We start from the raw sequence: 16,159 nt of genomic DNA, 5'->3' as shown, positions 1-16,159 counted from the left end.
CCTCACGGTAGGCCCCGCCCCTTCCGGGTGCGCCCCCGGGCCGGCCCCTCCCGCCGCGGCGGCCGCTGCCGCTGGTTCCGGTCTCCGCGGGTTCCGCCCGCCCCCTGGAACAGCAGAGGCCGGGCTAGGTTTCCAAACGGGCCTTTATTAAATTAGAAACAAACACGAAAAGTACCGGTACAGCCTCCCCCACCCCGCTGGGCCACGGTGAGCGGGACCCGGGACAACCCCAGTGTCCTGCGGGGCGGGTGGGGGGGAGTGGGACCCCGGGACCGGGTGCGGGGGGAACCTCGGAGTCCATGGGGGTTCCCGGTGCCATGGGGGGCGCCGCCCCCGGCCCGTGTAGGGGGTGGACCCTGTCCCTCCCCCAGTCCAGAGGGGCCGGAGCCTCTCGGCCGCCCCCAGGCAGGGGAGAGCAGAGCCTCGCCCCCCGCCGCGCCCCCCATTCCCCCCGGCCTGGCCCATCCCCGCACCCCCGGGCCGCCAGCGGGGTGGGCTTTGGTTAGAATGATGGCCAGCCCAGGGAGCCCCCGGCCCGGGGGTCGTGCCCACCCCAGGGAGGTCGCAGCCCCACGCAGGCTGGCGTATGATGGTGTGGGCACCTGTCCCTTACAGAGAGGGACTGGGGCTCCCGCCAGCCTGAACTGGCTCTAGGAGCCTGGCAGAGACCCCAGTTCATAGGGGTGGTGCAGATGGGGTACATGCAAACTCGTTTTTCCCTTGCCCCCTGCACCTCTGACCTCTCTGACCCACTCTGGGCTTGGCCCGCAGGTCCCAAGGCTGCAGCAGGGACTGGCACTGCTTCGCATCACCCCCAAACCCCCACATGAAGGTCCAGTCCAACTCCCGTTTGATATCCTCAGCTGCTTCCCCTCCTCCCAGGGACTAAGCTAGGGCTCCTGGCCATCCTCCAGTGCCTGATCACACTGCTGCCAGGTCCCTGCCCAAAGCCCCCTCCAGGAGGGGATTCACTCCGCATGTGCAGACAGTGCAAGGCTCCGATTTTTTGGCAATCTCTGCCTTCGTCTCTCAGATCCACAGCACAGCTGGGAAGGCTGTCCCCATGCTCAGAGCCCCAGATCCCCATCTGTGTGACAGCCATGACTCTTATCCCCAGGATCCACGGCACTGGCCACTTCCCGGCCAGCCCCAGACTTCTCAGAGTCTTGGCTTGCTCTAAAGGGGTCAGAGAACAAGTCCAGGCCTTCCCAAGCTGCCTGAAGTGGGGCTGGCCTTTCACAGCTGGTGCCCAGCAAGTCTCAGCCTCTTCCAGTGCTTTTAAGACAGCCCTGGCCCAGGAGGTGCACCCTGGACGAGAGGGGGGTCACCCTCTCTTCCACGAGCCAAGGTGTCCCCATCCCCAGTTACCCTCGAAGCCCCCACAGCCCTACCCCAACCCAGGCAGCCCCATGCTGCCAAGGGCCTCATCCAGCACCAACAGGGTTGGGGAAGAACAGCACAGCACCTCCAATCTTCTGCACAAGCCTCCTCTGCACTCCCTGCAACAATAAATACTAATAAATACAAACTCTTCCGCACTTTCTGCTCCCAACCCCGCAACCAGCATGGGCAGCCTCACCCAGAACCCCCAGCCCAACTCTTCACTCCACCCTGCCAGCTACCGCCAAGTCTCTAAGCTGGAAGCAGCGCCAGCAGAAGGCTTGGGCACATCCCTGGAGTGCCAGGACTGCTCCCAAGCCCCTGCCCCTCCTGGTGAAGCCCCCTTGGTGATCCCAGCCCTGCTGCAGGGTGCGGGCACGGTGTCCATGCTGCTGAGGAGGACAGGGGCGTGCAGGGAGGGTGATACTTCAAGGCGGTGCTTGCTGGGTGGCCTTTTACTCATTTATCCCCAATGTGCTGAGCTGGAGGCTCCCCGGTGGCCCTGGGAGATGGAGGTCAGGCCCGGGGTGAGTAGCAGGGGTTCCTTGGCATCTCCGTGAAGGATTTCAGTTCATAGGGAATCCCCGAGTCAACTTCGATCGACTTGCGGGAGAAAAGCAGCCGGATGTCATCATGAAGGTAGATCTTCCCCGACTTGGAGCTGTGAAACCTGAGTGGAGACAAAAGCAGGGCGGAGGGACCTCAGGCTCCCAGGCAAGGGCAGCACAGCCGCAGTGGGAATCACAACCCCCTCATCGACATTAGCCTCTGCTCAAGGTGTCCATGCTCTGGTTGCCTTCAGAGGGACAGAGACTGCTGCTCTTGGGCAGGGTGGCAGCTCCAACCTCCCCAAAGGAGCAGTCGGTCCCTGCTCCTCCCCAGGGTGAGGGGGTCAGGCTGCCATCACCCCCCACTCTGGCCTGCAGGCTTGGGGGAGCCAGGGACACATGGGAGAGGAGCCCAGGGGTGACCTGGGGCAGGTGTCCATTCCCAGCATGTCCTACCTTAGGTGCATCAGGTAGCAGAGGACCCTGCGGGGTGGGTCAGTGCCCGGTGGGTCTCTGGGGGCCACAGTGGCCCCTTCCTCCTCCCCCACAGGCACCAGGAAGATGCGATGGCGTAGGAAGGTCATGTGGTTGGCTGGCATGTCCTGGAAGTCGTACGTCACCAAGAACATCTTCACCACAGTCTTGTTGGGGTTAAATAAGGTCTGGGGGCAGAGGGGTAGGGGGTGAGACTGGGAAGGGCACAGGAATGGATCCATAGGGCAGGGCCAGGGCATCCAGGGGCAGCACCAGCCAGCCCAAGGGTCCAGAAAGCTCCACACCAACCCCAGAGAGCTGAGCTTGAGGCCCACAGGTCAGTCCCTTCCACCCACCTCCACTCTTGAGCTCCCATCCCATCGCATCCCATCCCCACTGCATGTACACGCTCTCTTGCTGAGACCCTGCCCCTCCTCACCAACCTCTTCCTTTCCTGCATCTCCCATCACCTTGACTCCCTGTCAGTACCCCGAGGACTCCATGCTCCCCTCCACTGTGCTGTCTTGGTGCCCACGTACCTGCTCTGCACAAGCTTTCTGGCTGCTGCCTTGGGGGGCAATCGGAGCCCACCCGGTCCCCTTCCCCATGGCGCTACTGGAGGCCAGGGAACAACTCACCACTTGGATGGTTCCAGCTTTGGGGACACTGTAACCCTTCTTTCCCAAGGCCTCCAAGTCAATCACTCCCTGGGGCAAAAGCAAGAGCACGTGAGAGAGGGAGAAAGCCCACAGAGAGCCCAGCTGGGACCCAGCACGGGGCTGAGAGCCCCCCTCGCCAGGAATGCCTGGCACAAGGTGGCAAGAAGATGCCCAGCTCAGTCCCTCTCCAGACCAGAGGATGACCAAGCAGCAACACAGAAGTGACAACAAAGCAACAGCCATGAGACGGCTGGACAGCCTGTCTATATGCCTGCAAGGATTCCCTCTTCTTTCTCTCTTTGCTTTTGGGGTTAAATACTGTTCCTGGGACAGCTAGTGGTCTTCTCGGGTAGGTGGTTGCTTGAGCCATGCTCTCCAGAGAGGAGCAGCCCCCAGGACGTGTGGTGCCTGGTCACAGCCCTCACTCACCTCCCCCACGGTCCCAGCCCTCCCTCGTCTGCATACCAGGAAAGGCGAGGGCATGCTGTGTTCAGAGATGTCGAAGTAGGTGACGTCAACAGGCAGGGTGGCATGCTGGGGGCAGTAGGAGCCGCTGGCACCAATCTCTGCTGTGAACCCCTCAATCCTCCCCGACGGTGCAAAGCGTCCTTTCAGGATGGACTCCTGAGGGAGGAGGGAAGCGTTAGGGACCTTCAAACACCAGTCCTGCCCCTCGCCTCGAAGCTTCAGGTGTGATCACCCCCACATCTCCACTACAACCACGTCTGCTTGCCCTCACGTGTCCAGAGACCACCCATGAGGTGCCCTGGCTGTTCACTCTGAGACAGATTCATCCTGAATTGGTGGGCTAAAACCAGCTATCTAACACAGGGAAGCAGCAAGAGTGCCTCAGCTCAGCCCTGTAGCAACCATCTCAGCAGTGTCCAGGGTCCTGGTGCATCGCTCAAGGGTCTGCTGGCTGAGCCATCCTGCTGGTGGATGGTGGCTGTGTGACAAAGCCACTGCATACCAGGCCTTTGGGGACAATCAGCCCACCCCCACACCAGGGCTCCCATCAGGTTCAGCCTCTCAAGCCCATTGCTGGCCCAGCCTGAAGCCCCTGGGACCCACCTCCCTCCCTGGCAGGTGGGTGCCGTTACCTCAAAGTTGCCCAGCAGAGCATGGCTGACAGTGGTGGTGGCCCAGGGTGCCGCAGAGGACCTGGTGCCCCTCCGGAGGCTGCTCCGGAGATGTCGACTTTGAGAGAGAGAAGATCGGTGTCAGACTGGAGAGCATGCAGCCCTGGGCACCCGTGTCCCTGGGGATGTGGGTCTTTCTCCATGTCCCCCCATCCCTTTCTTTGGTGGAGGTTGAACTCACTTTCCTACCTGCCATGGGCAGAAGAAACCCCCCACCGCCTCACAGCCTGGGGTCTTGTGGAGGGGAGATGCCTGGGGCAGGGCAGGGAAGAGGACTAGGACCAACCCAAACCTCCCATGGAGCTGCAGGGTGCCGGGGTGGCCAAGCACCCTGAGCCCCCACGACCACCCCGCAGGGCTGCCAGGACACTCACGATTTGAGACGCAGCCCACTCTTCAGCCTCCTCCCAATCGCAGTGCAATCCATAGAGCTCTGGAGGGGACATGAAATCGAGAACCACGTTAGGGCAGCAACCCTAGGAGATGCCATCACCCCTTGCCCTGCCCCACAGCCCCATGAGGATCCCAGCAGATCGGACAGGCTCCCATCCATGGGGAGCCGTCAGTGGCCTCTGCAGGGGCAGCCAGCAGGGCAGCACGAGGGCTGGGGTGTCTGGTGGGGACGTGGGGCTGCCCAAACCCCAGAGTGGTTTTACTGGGGATGAGGGTGTTGATACCCAAGACGAGGGTGCAGCACATGACTCCCACCTGCAAAGCAGGTCTCAGGACCAGTGACAAGACACCCCCAGACAGAGCCATGCACCAACACCCCCTTGCACCTCCCAGGGGAACAGTAACACATACGATGAAGCTCCCCGACCAGCCCAGGAAAAGTCCTGTCCCCCCGTGATTCATGCAAAGTCCTTGGTAGTGCCGCCGGGCAGAGGGGCGTGCTGCCCACCCCTGCCCACAGCCAGGCTTCTACAGCTGTAGGGTGGGGGCTTAAAGCCAGAGCCACACTGCAGCCTCCTTTTAAAGATGTCCCCTTTTCAGGGGTTTTCCCTTCTGGAAGCCACACAAAGGGCAGCACAACACAAAGGGATGATGGAGCTGGCTGGCATGACCGGACGGGAAAACCCAGGGAAGCTACTGGAGGGCTTCACTCTGCAAGGGCAGTGCTGGGGGCAGCTGGGCTGGGGGACAATCACCAAAAAGGGCACACAGGCAGGGATGGAGCTGTGCCCTATGGACAGTGTGTCCCAACTCCAAGCAGCAAGAAGCCATGGTAGCACTGCTGTCAGTCCCTGCAGGTTCCCTGGGATGCCCCAGGGAAAGAGAGGAGTGTGCCAGCTCTGGCATGAGCCTGCTGCAGCCTCAGCTGGGAAGACACGGTGAAGGCAGGAAGCTGGTCAGGAGGGACAGGTAAGCAGGGAGGACTCACAGGCAGCTCCTGAGCTGCCAGGGTGGTTGCAAACCATTTCTGAGACCTTGTGGCACCCTGGGGACACTTCATGGGCACCCCAGAACTACAGAAAAGCCAGTGGCATCTCTGCACACAGCACTGGTACTCCCCCTCCTTGGCCAGAGCACGTCCAGTCCTGCTCTGTGCCACCAAACTCTTGCCCTGGTGGATATCATGGCCAGGGACCCAAGCCATCCCACACCTTTGTCAGGCAGAGGCCAGCCACTTCCCAAGCCTGCTGTTAAGTCTAGCTTAAGTTGAAACTGTCAGACACTGAGTGTGGCCCCACACCATGTGTCCAGCTCTCACTGCCATGGGGAGGTTGTGTCCTGTCGGAACCAGGCTCTCCAGGCTAAAGAGCTGGTTGCAAGCAGAGGATCCAGTGATTACAAAACGTCAAGAGCTGGTGACAACCTACATACCATGTGTCCCAGGGCTGGCTATCAGCTGCTGCCCTGCTCACCACCAGTGCTGCAGCACTGGGACAAGACAGGGCACAGTGCCACGTTGGACCACACTGCCCACGAGGACAGCCCTAAGCTCTGGGTGTCCCCAGGCTATTCCCTGCCTCCCCTCACGAGCAATGCTCACCTTGGCCGCAGGAAGCAGGTGATTCCAGAAAGGGGCCCCCTTGGCATCAGTGCTGCGGCAAGCTGTTGGCACTGGGTGGCACGGCAGGACCCTCTTCTTCCTTGCTGGCAGAGACAGGCTCTCATCCTCAGAGCAGGAGTCGGCCACAATCTCGCCTGCGGGCAGCAACTTTCTTTTGGCCGGACAGTTGCTGCTGCTGCTGTGTTGGCTGCTCCCGCAGGGCGTCTTCTCCAGGGAGCTCAGGTTGCTGGGCTCCGGGCTGAATGCTGTCTGTGGAGAAGGGGGCTCCTTGCACCCGTTGGCCACCATTTGCCATTCGTCTTCTCCGCTAGCCCTGCTGCTGTGAGCTGGGCTGCTTCCTGGCTTCTCCCTCTTCCCACCAGAGTCCACCCGAGCTGTTTGTGCAATATTGTGCAAATCAAGGTGAAGTAAGTTGTGGCCAATTGCTCGCTCTACATTATCCCCATAGTCTTTAGGCTGATCCCCCGATGAGACAGAGCAACCGTCTCTCGTGTGCAAAGTACTGCAAGCAATGTGCTGGGGCCAGGAGGAGGAGGAGACATCCTGCGACTTGTCCTCTCTGCTGGCCTTGGGGCTGTGGCTAGGGCTGCACTCGCAGCGGTGCTCCACCACCCGCAGCCCGCTGTGGGAGAAATGCTGGGCAGAGCCGCACAGGGACAGCTCCTCCACCAGCAGACCATCCTCAAAGGTATCGTCATCGTCCAAGGAAGCCTGCCCAGGGCCCCCATCACGCTTGCTGTCCACCCCCCCGCCACCCCAGTGAGTTCGTTTGGGATCTCGTCCCCCCTCAGGAGTTCGCGGCTCGGGGTAACCCCTCTTGACAGCTGGCCGGCTGCCTGCCCGCTGCTCCGTGCTCTCAGAGGAGCTGGAGAGATGGGAGAAGATGGAGACCTGGTAAACCTTCTGGCGCTTGATCTCTGTCTCGTTGTAGCCCATCAGGATGCTGCGGTGGGTGCAGCGCTGTGCGGAAGGCTCCAAGGGTGCCTCTCCACTGGGCCGGGACAGGCTGGGGTCTGTGCTGTGCTCCGGGGGCAGGGACGTCTCCGCGTGGATGTGCCGCATGGAGCCTTAATTGCCTGGACTCCAAGCGGAGCTGGAGTCAGAACAGCCCATGCAGCAGCAGGAGGGGGACCGTAAAGTGCCACAGGTCAGGGTGCAAGGACGGGGGGTGGGAGCTGGACCCCTCCCTCGCTCAGGACATCCAGGTGAGCCCTCTGCTACGGGGTGCACTGCAGCACAGCATCTGGAAAGAGAGAGCAGGAGGATGGAGATCAGCCCGGGATCCCCGTACTTGTCTGGGTTTTTTGGCCTCAAGGGACCTGCAGGCAGCTCCTCATACAGCCCCAGTTGGACCTCCCTCTCCAGGGACAGGAAGAGGAACCAGGCTGATGTGGCTCTCTGGGGAACCCTGCATCGTCACCCACCTGTGGGATCAGCACTCCCTTTGCGGCCTGGGCACAGAGAGGAGTCTCCAGCCAGGCCGGAGACTACTGGGGACGAGTCTGGACAAGTGGGTAGAAGGGGGCCTGCCCTCTGCCAGGGACTTGACATGCTTGTGCTGTTCTGGAGCACAGGAGCCAGGCAGATCACCCCAGTCCCAGGGGCTCAAGCCTGCAAGCACCCCTTTGGGCAACAGCAACAAGATCTCCCAGTGCTCAGCAAGAAGACCTGTCCTGGCTGCATGTGCTGAACAAGGCAGGGCTGGTGCGCCACGCTGCCAGCCCCATGGTGGGGACAGGAGCCTGACATAACATCACAGTTATCTCTGCCAGATTGGACCAGGGACCTCCACCACCTCAATTAGTAGCTGGGTGGTACCATGGACTCCTGCACCATCCACCACTCCTGCCTGCCCTGACAACTGTGAGAATCCTGGCCACAAGTTTTTGTGGCATGATAAATACTGAAATGGCTGCAAGAATGGAGGAGATGCAAGAGAAGTCACTGTCAGACCAAGGAGCTCCAGAGCCTGACAAACTGCCTGTGCCTGGCAGCTCTGCCTGCTCTTGTGGATGGAGCAAAGGCTTAGGGGCAGGTGAGCCATAGGAGAATTGGTTCTCCAAGTGGGTCAAGGCTATCTGGAGAGCAAGGCTGCACATGGTATTTTGACCTCACCATGATGGGGATGGAAAAGGGGCAGGCCAGGGTGGTTGAGCCCAGGGATTTTGTTTAAAAGGAGTGATGAAAGGTATAACCACGCACCAGAACATGCTGGAGGCTGACCAGCTGGAAAGCAGCTTTGCAGAAAAGGCCCTGGGCGTCCTGGTGGACACCAAGTTGACCACGAGCCAGCAATATGCCCTTGCCACAAAGAAGGATAACAGTGTCCTGGGCTGCATTAGGCACAGTATTGCCAGCAGATTGACAGAGGTGATCCTTCCTCTCTGCTCAGCACGGGTGAGGCCACACCTAAGAGAGTCCAACAAAGGACTGACACCTGAGAGAGTCCAACAAAAGGGCCACTAAGATAATTAAGGGACTGGAGCATCTCTCCTATGAGGAAAGACTGGGAGAGCTGGGACTTCAGTCTGGAGAAGAGAAGGCTCAGGGGCATCTCATCAATGTACATAAATACCCAAAAGGAGGGTGCAAAGAATGGAGCCAAGCTCTTTTCAGTGGTGTCCAGTGGCAGGACCAGAGGCAACGGGCACAAACTGAAACGCAGGAAGTTCCCTCTGAACATCAGGAAACACTTATTTTACTATGAAGGTGACTGAGCACTGGAACAAGTCGCCCAGAGGGGTTGTGGAGTCTCCATCCTCAGAGATATTCAAAAGCTGTCTGGACATGGTCCTGGGCAATAGCTCTAGGTGGCCCTGCTTGAGCAGAGGGCTTGGACCAGATGACCTCCAGAAGTCCATGCCAACCTCAACCCCTCTGTATAACCTGCCACACTGCAGCCTGTCCTGGCTGCCCCCCACACTCACCCCTCTGCAGCAGAACCCCGCTTTCCTCCAGATTAACTTCCCTGACCTGCAGCGGGCAGTCGTTGGCACAACCAGCTGAAGACACCTGCCAGCCAGGCACCCCCCAGAAGCGGCGTGGCTGCCGTGGAATGGCTCCCACCATCACGGTGTGCCTCCAAACCTCTGCACCGTCCTCTCCAGCTCTTCAGTTTCCACAGTGGGGCTGAGGAGAAGAAAAGCAGGAGATGCAGGGCTGTAGTGATTCAGATGTTCACCAGGAAAAGGGCAGGAGGGTACTGCCTGCCTGCAGGGTCACACAGGCAGAGAAGGTAGCATTGAGGCTCAGCCTCTCCCAACCTCCCAGACCCAAAGACCACATACATCTTGACCATCTCAGGCAGTGTTATCACCTTAACTTCCATTTAAACCACGTATACTTTAAGCTAAGCTGTGAACTCTCATACTTGGCTCATATTTTACATCCCTTTTTCATGCCTTCCTATATGAAACCCTGTGCGTGTGAACAGATCCCTGTTTCTGGCAAGCATTTCGTGGCTTGCTTTCCAAGACACTGCAGATCACCAGCAACCTCTGGGCCTCCAGCTAGCCACTGGTCTCATGTCCACCTCCTGCCCCTTTCATCCATAGCACAGGACACTTTCTGGCCCTACAGACAAGGAGAAGAGCTTGCAATTGTTTTCTTCCAATAAGAGATGCCTGGCAGGGAAGGCAGAAACCAGGAGCCTGACAGCTCTGAGCCATGATGGCCCCCCACTAGCTTCACCTAGCGCAAAGACAGCAGTCCTTTTATGTGCACAGCACTCACCTGCTCAGATGTGCCCTTGATGCACAACAGAGATTTGCAGATGCAACACAGCTCCCCTGCAGTCATAATCCACCGGCCCGGCAGCTTTGATGCCTGGAAAAGGGCAAGAAGGAGAGTCAGCTCAGACAGCAGCTCGTGGTGCAACACCCTCAGCCCCTCTGTGGCAGGGGCAGTCCCTGAGCTTTGCTGGTCCAGGAACCTCCAGGTGAAGGAGGAAATGCTGCCCATCTCTGGGGATCATGACCCCTCTGCTTCCATCCGCATGCAGTCCTCAACCAGGGCCTCACTGCAGTGGCTGTCCAGAGGGAAGCCACTGCCTGTCCCACTGGGTATCCCAACCCAGCAGCAAGCACTGCTCTGAAGGCTGGAAAACAGCAGAGCCAAGTAGATGAACAAAATCCCTGAAGGGACACTCAGAGGCACCAAACACCCAAGTGCACATCTCCTTTCTGGCACCCTGGTCCAGCAAGCTCTGCATCTTGCAGGTGGGAAGCCAGCTTCAGTAGGTCACCCCCTGTGCTCGCTGCCTGACCTCGCCTGCCCCAGGAAACAGGTTGTTCTGTCATTACATTTCCAGTAAGATTTGTAATTAACAGGCACTCATGGCCAGTCCCGAAAAGTTGGCCAGCCCAAAAGCCACCACCAGCAGTGCTGGGGAAGGGCACCACCAGCAACCAGCCAGAACAGAGATACAGTACACCAGTTCCCAAGGACTACTTGCAGCAGGGCAAATCAATGTTGTAGTGTAACAAAAAAATGTAATGTCTAAAACCTCAACAAAAGCTCTTTGTAGAGAACAGTTCCTCCTGGCACCCCACATGTGGCCTGCATGAAAGCCGGTAGAAAAGCAAGTGAATGTCTGCAGCTGTGGGCATATGCCAAGGTGGTAACACGCTGTGCTCTGCCTGCCTGGATGGTTGCTGCTTCTCTCCTCCATCACTGGGGGAGATTTGTACCATGACTTACGTGGCACAGTCAACCACTGGGAAGCAAAATCAGCAACCAGCAGCAAGAGTCAGCACAGTGCAGCAGGAGAAAGCCACATCCTTCTTGCATGTGTCCATGCTGGGACAAATACGCAGTTTCACCTGCACCCTTTCTTTCTCCTTCCCATGTCCCTCTGCAGTCACAGCCCTTTGCTCGCCAGCAGCAGCTGTATTTCAGGAGAATAGGTTCACTGGGAGAGGCTGACATGCTGGCACCACAAATATATCCCAGCCAAGACCTCAACATCAGTCACCAGGTGATGCTGGCGCTAGCCAGTAGTGGACACACCTAGCACAAGGGGCTGCACCATGTTTTGCCAGCCCAGATACTGTCGCTTGAGGCACTGTGCTGGGAAATGCCAGGATTCCCCAGCCCACCCCAAAAGTGTCTCTAAGTACACTTTGGGACCTCTTTGTACTTCCCGCTGGACGACTGCCCATCAGCCTGGAAAGGGGAGCAGCTGGAACACAGGCACTGTGTCCAGGGGAGGTTCCCATCCCTTTTCCCCTAGCCTTGGGGTTTCTCTTGGCTGTGTTTAGCTCTGCCTCCCAGGGCTACTCCTCCCCACTGAGAGCCCAGCCAGCTCACAGCAGGGCCGAGCCTCTTGCAGCACCCAGCGGGAGCCCACCACCCCGCTATAGAGAAAGAGAGCAACACAGAGACCAGGAACGGGGAGACAGCACCTGGTCACCCCTCTCTTCCCCTCCCCTTGAGCCCTGAGCATCTCCAAAGCCCTACTTCTGGCCACCAGGATGGGACAAAGCCAGGTCCAGGTCCTCACCAGCTCAGCTGAGCAGCACAGGTACCATCCCCTGGATGCAGCACATGGGGCTCCAAGGATTTGGCCCCTCCTAAGCCCAACTGTTAGTGATTTTACCAGTGTTTCAGCCTGACTCTAAGACAAGACTTAAAGGGCTTTGCCTGTTGGAGGAAGACCATCCACAGCTCCTCCTTCTCTCTGCTCTGTTCCTGACAAGCTGCTAGGCACCCTCAATGCTCAGAAGACGGGACGAAGCCTGTGCTTTTGCCAGAGTCCCCCAGTACCTGGGTCTGGAGCTATGCCAGGTTCAACTTTCCTCTCTTCCTCCAGTCCAGTGAAGCCTCAGCAAGGGCACTATGTTTCAACAGCCACAAAATACCCGGTCCCAAAGGACCTGAAGGGAGGGAGCGTATCTCAGGCACTGGGGCAAAAATTCTATTTCCCGTGGACACCAAGTCTCCAGATCCTGATGAAGGATGACACAGCCAGGCCTGGGGAGGGTCGGGGACTTGCCTTATCTGATGGTTTCATTCCTATTAGCACATCCAGGGGGAAACCAGGATTAACAGACCATGGTCTCAGTCTGGTGGCAACAGAGCAGGATGGTGGGTGAGGAAGAGTCCCTGGCTGGGCAATGCAGCAGCTGTACCACATGCTGGGCTGCAGCCTGTAAAAGGATCTGTTGCTGTTTTAACTGTACTGTACCAGCCAGAAAGGAAGCGGGACGGGTGTGGAGGCAGCTCTGCCAGCCAGTGGGGCATCTGTCATGGGGCAGGACTGGCAGAGCCCTTGGAAAGGGGATCCTGGCAGGGCTGGCAGCACAGCACTGTTGCAAGGAGGAGAGCAAAAGGTGTGCCCAAAGGGGCCATGCTCACCCAGTGGGGATCCATGAGGCTTCCCAGAGCAGCACTGCCAGTGAGCCAAGGGGACACACGACCAGTGGACAAGAGGCTTTGCTCTGGGCATTGCTGCCTGGGGCAGAGTGCCATGCCTGGGGGCTGGCAGGGCCAAGAGGGGTCCTTGCACCATTTAGTGCACAAAAAAAAGCAAAGCAACCCCGAAGTGGCTTTTGCTGCCTTCCTTTTTCCTGCTTGCTCTTCTGGGAAGTGGTAAGGAGACCTCTGCAGCCTCACTGGGCATGAAGCTGGAACCACGAGGCCAGGAAGGAGAGGGGCTGTCATTACAGAAAAACAAATAGTCATTCTCAGTACGAGCAGAGCACAAGGCAAGAGAAGAGGCAACAGAAACTGCTGGAAACAGACTGCCTGGAAGAAAAATCGCAGCTCCATCAGTCCTATCTGAACCCAAGGAGAAGGAAAGAAATCTAACCAGTGCAAGTACAAACCCAGAAGCTCCCTGGCACAGGCTAAGAGCAGAGCTTACGGAGTGCCAGCAGGCAGAAAGTTTCCATCACAACCCTGAAGGATGGCAGCACCAGCAGCAATGCTGCCACCACAGAAGGGTTTCTCCACAGCCTGACAGATCAGACATATCCGTCAGGAGAAAGACAGACGCGTGAGGCTGGGGACCTCCTCCAGCACCATCCATAGGAGAGGTGGCAATCCTGGAGAGAAGCTGGTTAGAGAGATGCTAGAGGAGCAAACTGCCTGAAGGGAAAGACAAGCGGCTCTGGTATCCCCCTGGAATTCAGGTCGGGGAGGAAGGAGCTCACACTTGGTGGAAATAAGGGAGAGGGAGGGAGGATGCAGAGGGAAGGAGCATCCTTGCCCCACTGCAAGGACAAGTGCTGCTCTCGGGGGTCCTCAGGAGGCCTCCTGCCGTGCCAGATTTATGCAGACGCAGAGCCTCACTCAGTGCTGGCCCCTGTGCTGATAATGGGGAGGAAGCCCGAGCTCAGACGGGAAGGATGGGGCAAGAGGCAGTGCCCATGTTAGGCATGTGAGCTCCTGGAAACCACCAGAGACAGCTTCTACAGAGACAGACCTGACACCTCCCTCTGCCCCGCAGCACCCGCGTTCAGGAGGTGCTGCTGCTGCCCTTTCTCCCACCCCCTGAGAGGGGACACCGATGGGGTGCAGAAGCCCCTGGGGACAGAGCAGCCCTCTCTGCAGGATGCCTTGCTGGTGCTCCAGGCTGCAGCAGGCTCCTGATGGGCTGAGCTCTGCCCAGTGACATGCGGTACCTCCCCAGCCCCAGCCCCACGTACAGGTGCCGCAGGGGCCGAGCCCTTCCGCTTGGCCAACCCAGGATAACACAATGAAACCTCTCCCGGGAGCTGAGGGAGCTGGAGCAGAGCCCTCAGCCCAGGGGCTTACCCCTGCTCCCTCTGATGCCCCACGTCTTGGCGTGGATCGCCTCCGCACACCTTGCCCGGGTGCCTCGCGTGCAGGCAGCAACGCTGACAATAGCCTGCAGCTGGGAAGGGGGGCTCGCAGGGTCTGCAGGCAGATCCTACTATGCAACGGCCACCTGTGTACAGCTTTCTCCCACGTCCAACCCCCCTCACCAGCCTCCCCTCCATGCACGGCTGCCCCTCTCCCCAGGAAAGCGCAGTCAAAGAATGAAAAGCAGCTTAAAATCCCGGCAGGACAATCGGGCAGCTCTCCAAAGCCAGCAGCACCCCCTGCCCACCCAGCACCAGCAGGCTCAAACCTCAGCAATACAGCCCACGGCCGCCCAGCTCCAACGTTCGACCGGGAGCCCAGGAAACCTGCAGCAGGCAGGGCAGGGAAATCCCATGCAGCAGCCGCTCACGGGGAGGACAGCCCAGGTTGAGGACAGACCTTTGTCTCTGCCTGCCTGTCTCTCTCGCTCGCTGCCGGAGGAGGAAGAGGGGGGCGGTGGGGGACAGCATGCAAAGATAACACCCCTAGGAGGGATGTCACAGCCACGTTAATCACTTGGAATTCCAGCCAGCGCAGACCCGGGCGCCGCAAATATGGGCAGCAAATGGAGATGCTCAAAGCTCTGAAATAATTGGATCCTTTCACAAGAGCCGAGCCCAGAATCCAGCACAGGAATTCAGTCCCCGCTGGAAGTCGAGAGATCAAATACGCGGAGAGGCAGGCGCAGCACAGGCAATCCTCAGCCTCCGCCGTATCCGGCTCCGCAGCCCCTGGCGCTGCTCTAATCTCAGGTGCCTTCTCAGCAGGAGCGAGGGCGAGGGAGGACCGCAGCCGAGAGCCCGAGCCCCCAGCAGAGCCGAGCTGAGGACCGGCCCCTTCCCACACAACTTACTCCACTTGTGGCAAGGTGCAGAAACGCTGCCAATGCAAAAAGAGGGTTTCGTGGAGGAAACCAGCGGCCTCGAAGCCTTGCTCGACCGGAGGAACAGCCCACAGAAAGGAGACCCCCGAAGCTGCCGGCTGGCCTCCGCAGCCCTGCGAGGGAGACGCCCGGCCCGGCAGGCTTGCCAGCCCGCATCACGTTCCCAGCGAGACGCACACACGGCACATGTAGGCTCCTGCTCGGCGCCTCAACGGCAATGAAAAGGCACGGAGGCTTCTGCCAGAAAACAAAGAGGCAGCGGCAGAGCTGGGGGTGGGGAAAACTCTCCGCTGCCCAAGAGGATCCCTGCAGAGGCAGCAGGATGCTGCTGGGCTCCACCGCGGCTACTCACCCCCACGAGCCCAAGGTGGCACCCACTTGCCTGGCACAGGGAGTCCGGAGGGTGGGCCAGTCCCTGCTCCCCTCCCCGAGGCAGCACTGGGTGGGAAGTGCTGGAGGACGCAAGCCAGGCCCAGGACAACAGCTGGCCACAAGAGGAAAATTCCTCCGGGTTGGCTCTGCTTCATAAAAAGCTGCGTCTTTTCACCTCGGGGTAGCTGCTGTGCACCACTGCTCCCGGGGGAAAGGCACAGCCGGCACCGCGCCTGCAAGCTTTGCCAGCAGGTCAACACGCAGAGCCCAACAGCGCTGGCCTTGCAGTGGCACAGCGGCCTCAGCAGTCACCCCGGGACGACAAAGAAAGTGCCCGCAGCGAAAGCAAGCCCCTGGCCACCCAGACACAGGGACATGTCAGCCAGCTCCATTCCAGTCCTCCCATCCCTCTCCAGGGGCAGTGGCCCAAGGAATGGGGACCTTGGCCACTGGATGACCACACAGATCAGCTGCTCCATGCCAGACCTTGGTGCAAACTGCAATTGATGGGGAAATTTTCCACTGTTGGTGATTCCAAAGTCCCATGCCTGTGTGGCTGGTCACAGGATGGCCACAAGAAGCCAAATGGGTCCTGGCAGTGGGCAGGGACCACTTCTGCTCTGCACTTGCATGACGCCTGGGGTCTCCAGCTGTGACCGGGGCACCAAGGCACTGTTGTGTTTCAAGTTCAATAAGGACATTTGTCCAAGGGAGGCATCCCCCAGGCCCAGGCAGGTCTATATCTAGACCCTCACCATACCAAGTGATGTACTAATGTTAGCATTAACAATCCTTTTTATCTGATGTCCCAAGAGGAAGAATGATGTGCTGGGGTGATGTCTGCATCAGAAGCCCTGGGAACCCGA

General features: G+C 59.1%; 1 protein-coding gene across 11 annotated transcripts in view; it reads right to left on the bottom strand.

Moving 5' to 3' along the window:
• Positions 1–127: 127 nt before the first annotated feature.
• The window catches only part of ATOSB (atos homolog B), a 41,375-nt gene continuing 25,343 nt past the window's right edge, over positions 128–16,159 (bottom strand). For 9 of the 11 annotated variants that reach the window (XM_074812651.1, XM_074812652.1, XM_074812654.1 and 6 more), the window contains 9 exons: positions 9,947–10,039; positions 9,188–9,343; positions 6,194–7,457; positions 4,575–4,633; positions 4,162–4,258; positions 3,527–3,685; positions 3,041–3,109; positions 2,385–2,590; positions 128–2,050 (listed from right to left, as the gene is read on the bottom strand). In XM_074812651.1, the coding sequence (XP_074668752.1) occupies positions 1,897–2,050; positions 2,385–2,590; positions 3,041–3,109; positions 3,527–3,685; positions 4,162–4,258; positions 4,575–4,633; positions 6,194–7,276 (1,827 nt within the window). In that variant the 5' untranslated portion in view covers positions 7,277–7,457; positions 9,188–9,343; positions 9,947–10,039 and the 3' untranslated portion in view covers positions 128–1,896. Of the gene's footprint in view, positions 2,051–2,384; positions 2,591–3,040; positions 3,110–3,526; positions 3,686–4,161; positions 4,259–4,574; positions 4,634–6,193; positions 7,458–9,141; positions 9,344–9,946; positions 10,040–16,159 lie in introns of all 11 variants that reach the window. The other 2 variants (XM_074812655.1, XM_074812662.1) reach the window with 2 other exon arrangements.

This window comes from Strix aluco, chromosome Z (assembly GCF_031877795.1).
Source record: "Strix aluco isolate bStrAlu1 chromosome Z, bStrAlu1.hap1, whole genome shotgun sequence".
Lineage (NCBI taxonomy): Eukaryota > Metazoa > Chordata > Aves > Strigiformes > Strigidae > Strix > Strix aluco.
The sequence above is the reverse complement of the archived record's forward strand: the minus strand, read 5'-3'. Positions and strand labels throughout refer to the sequence as shown.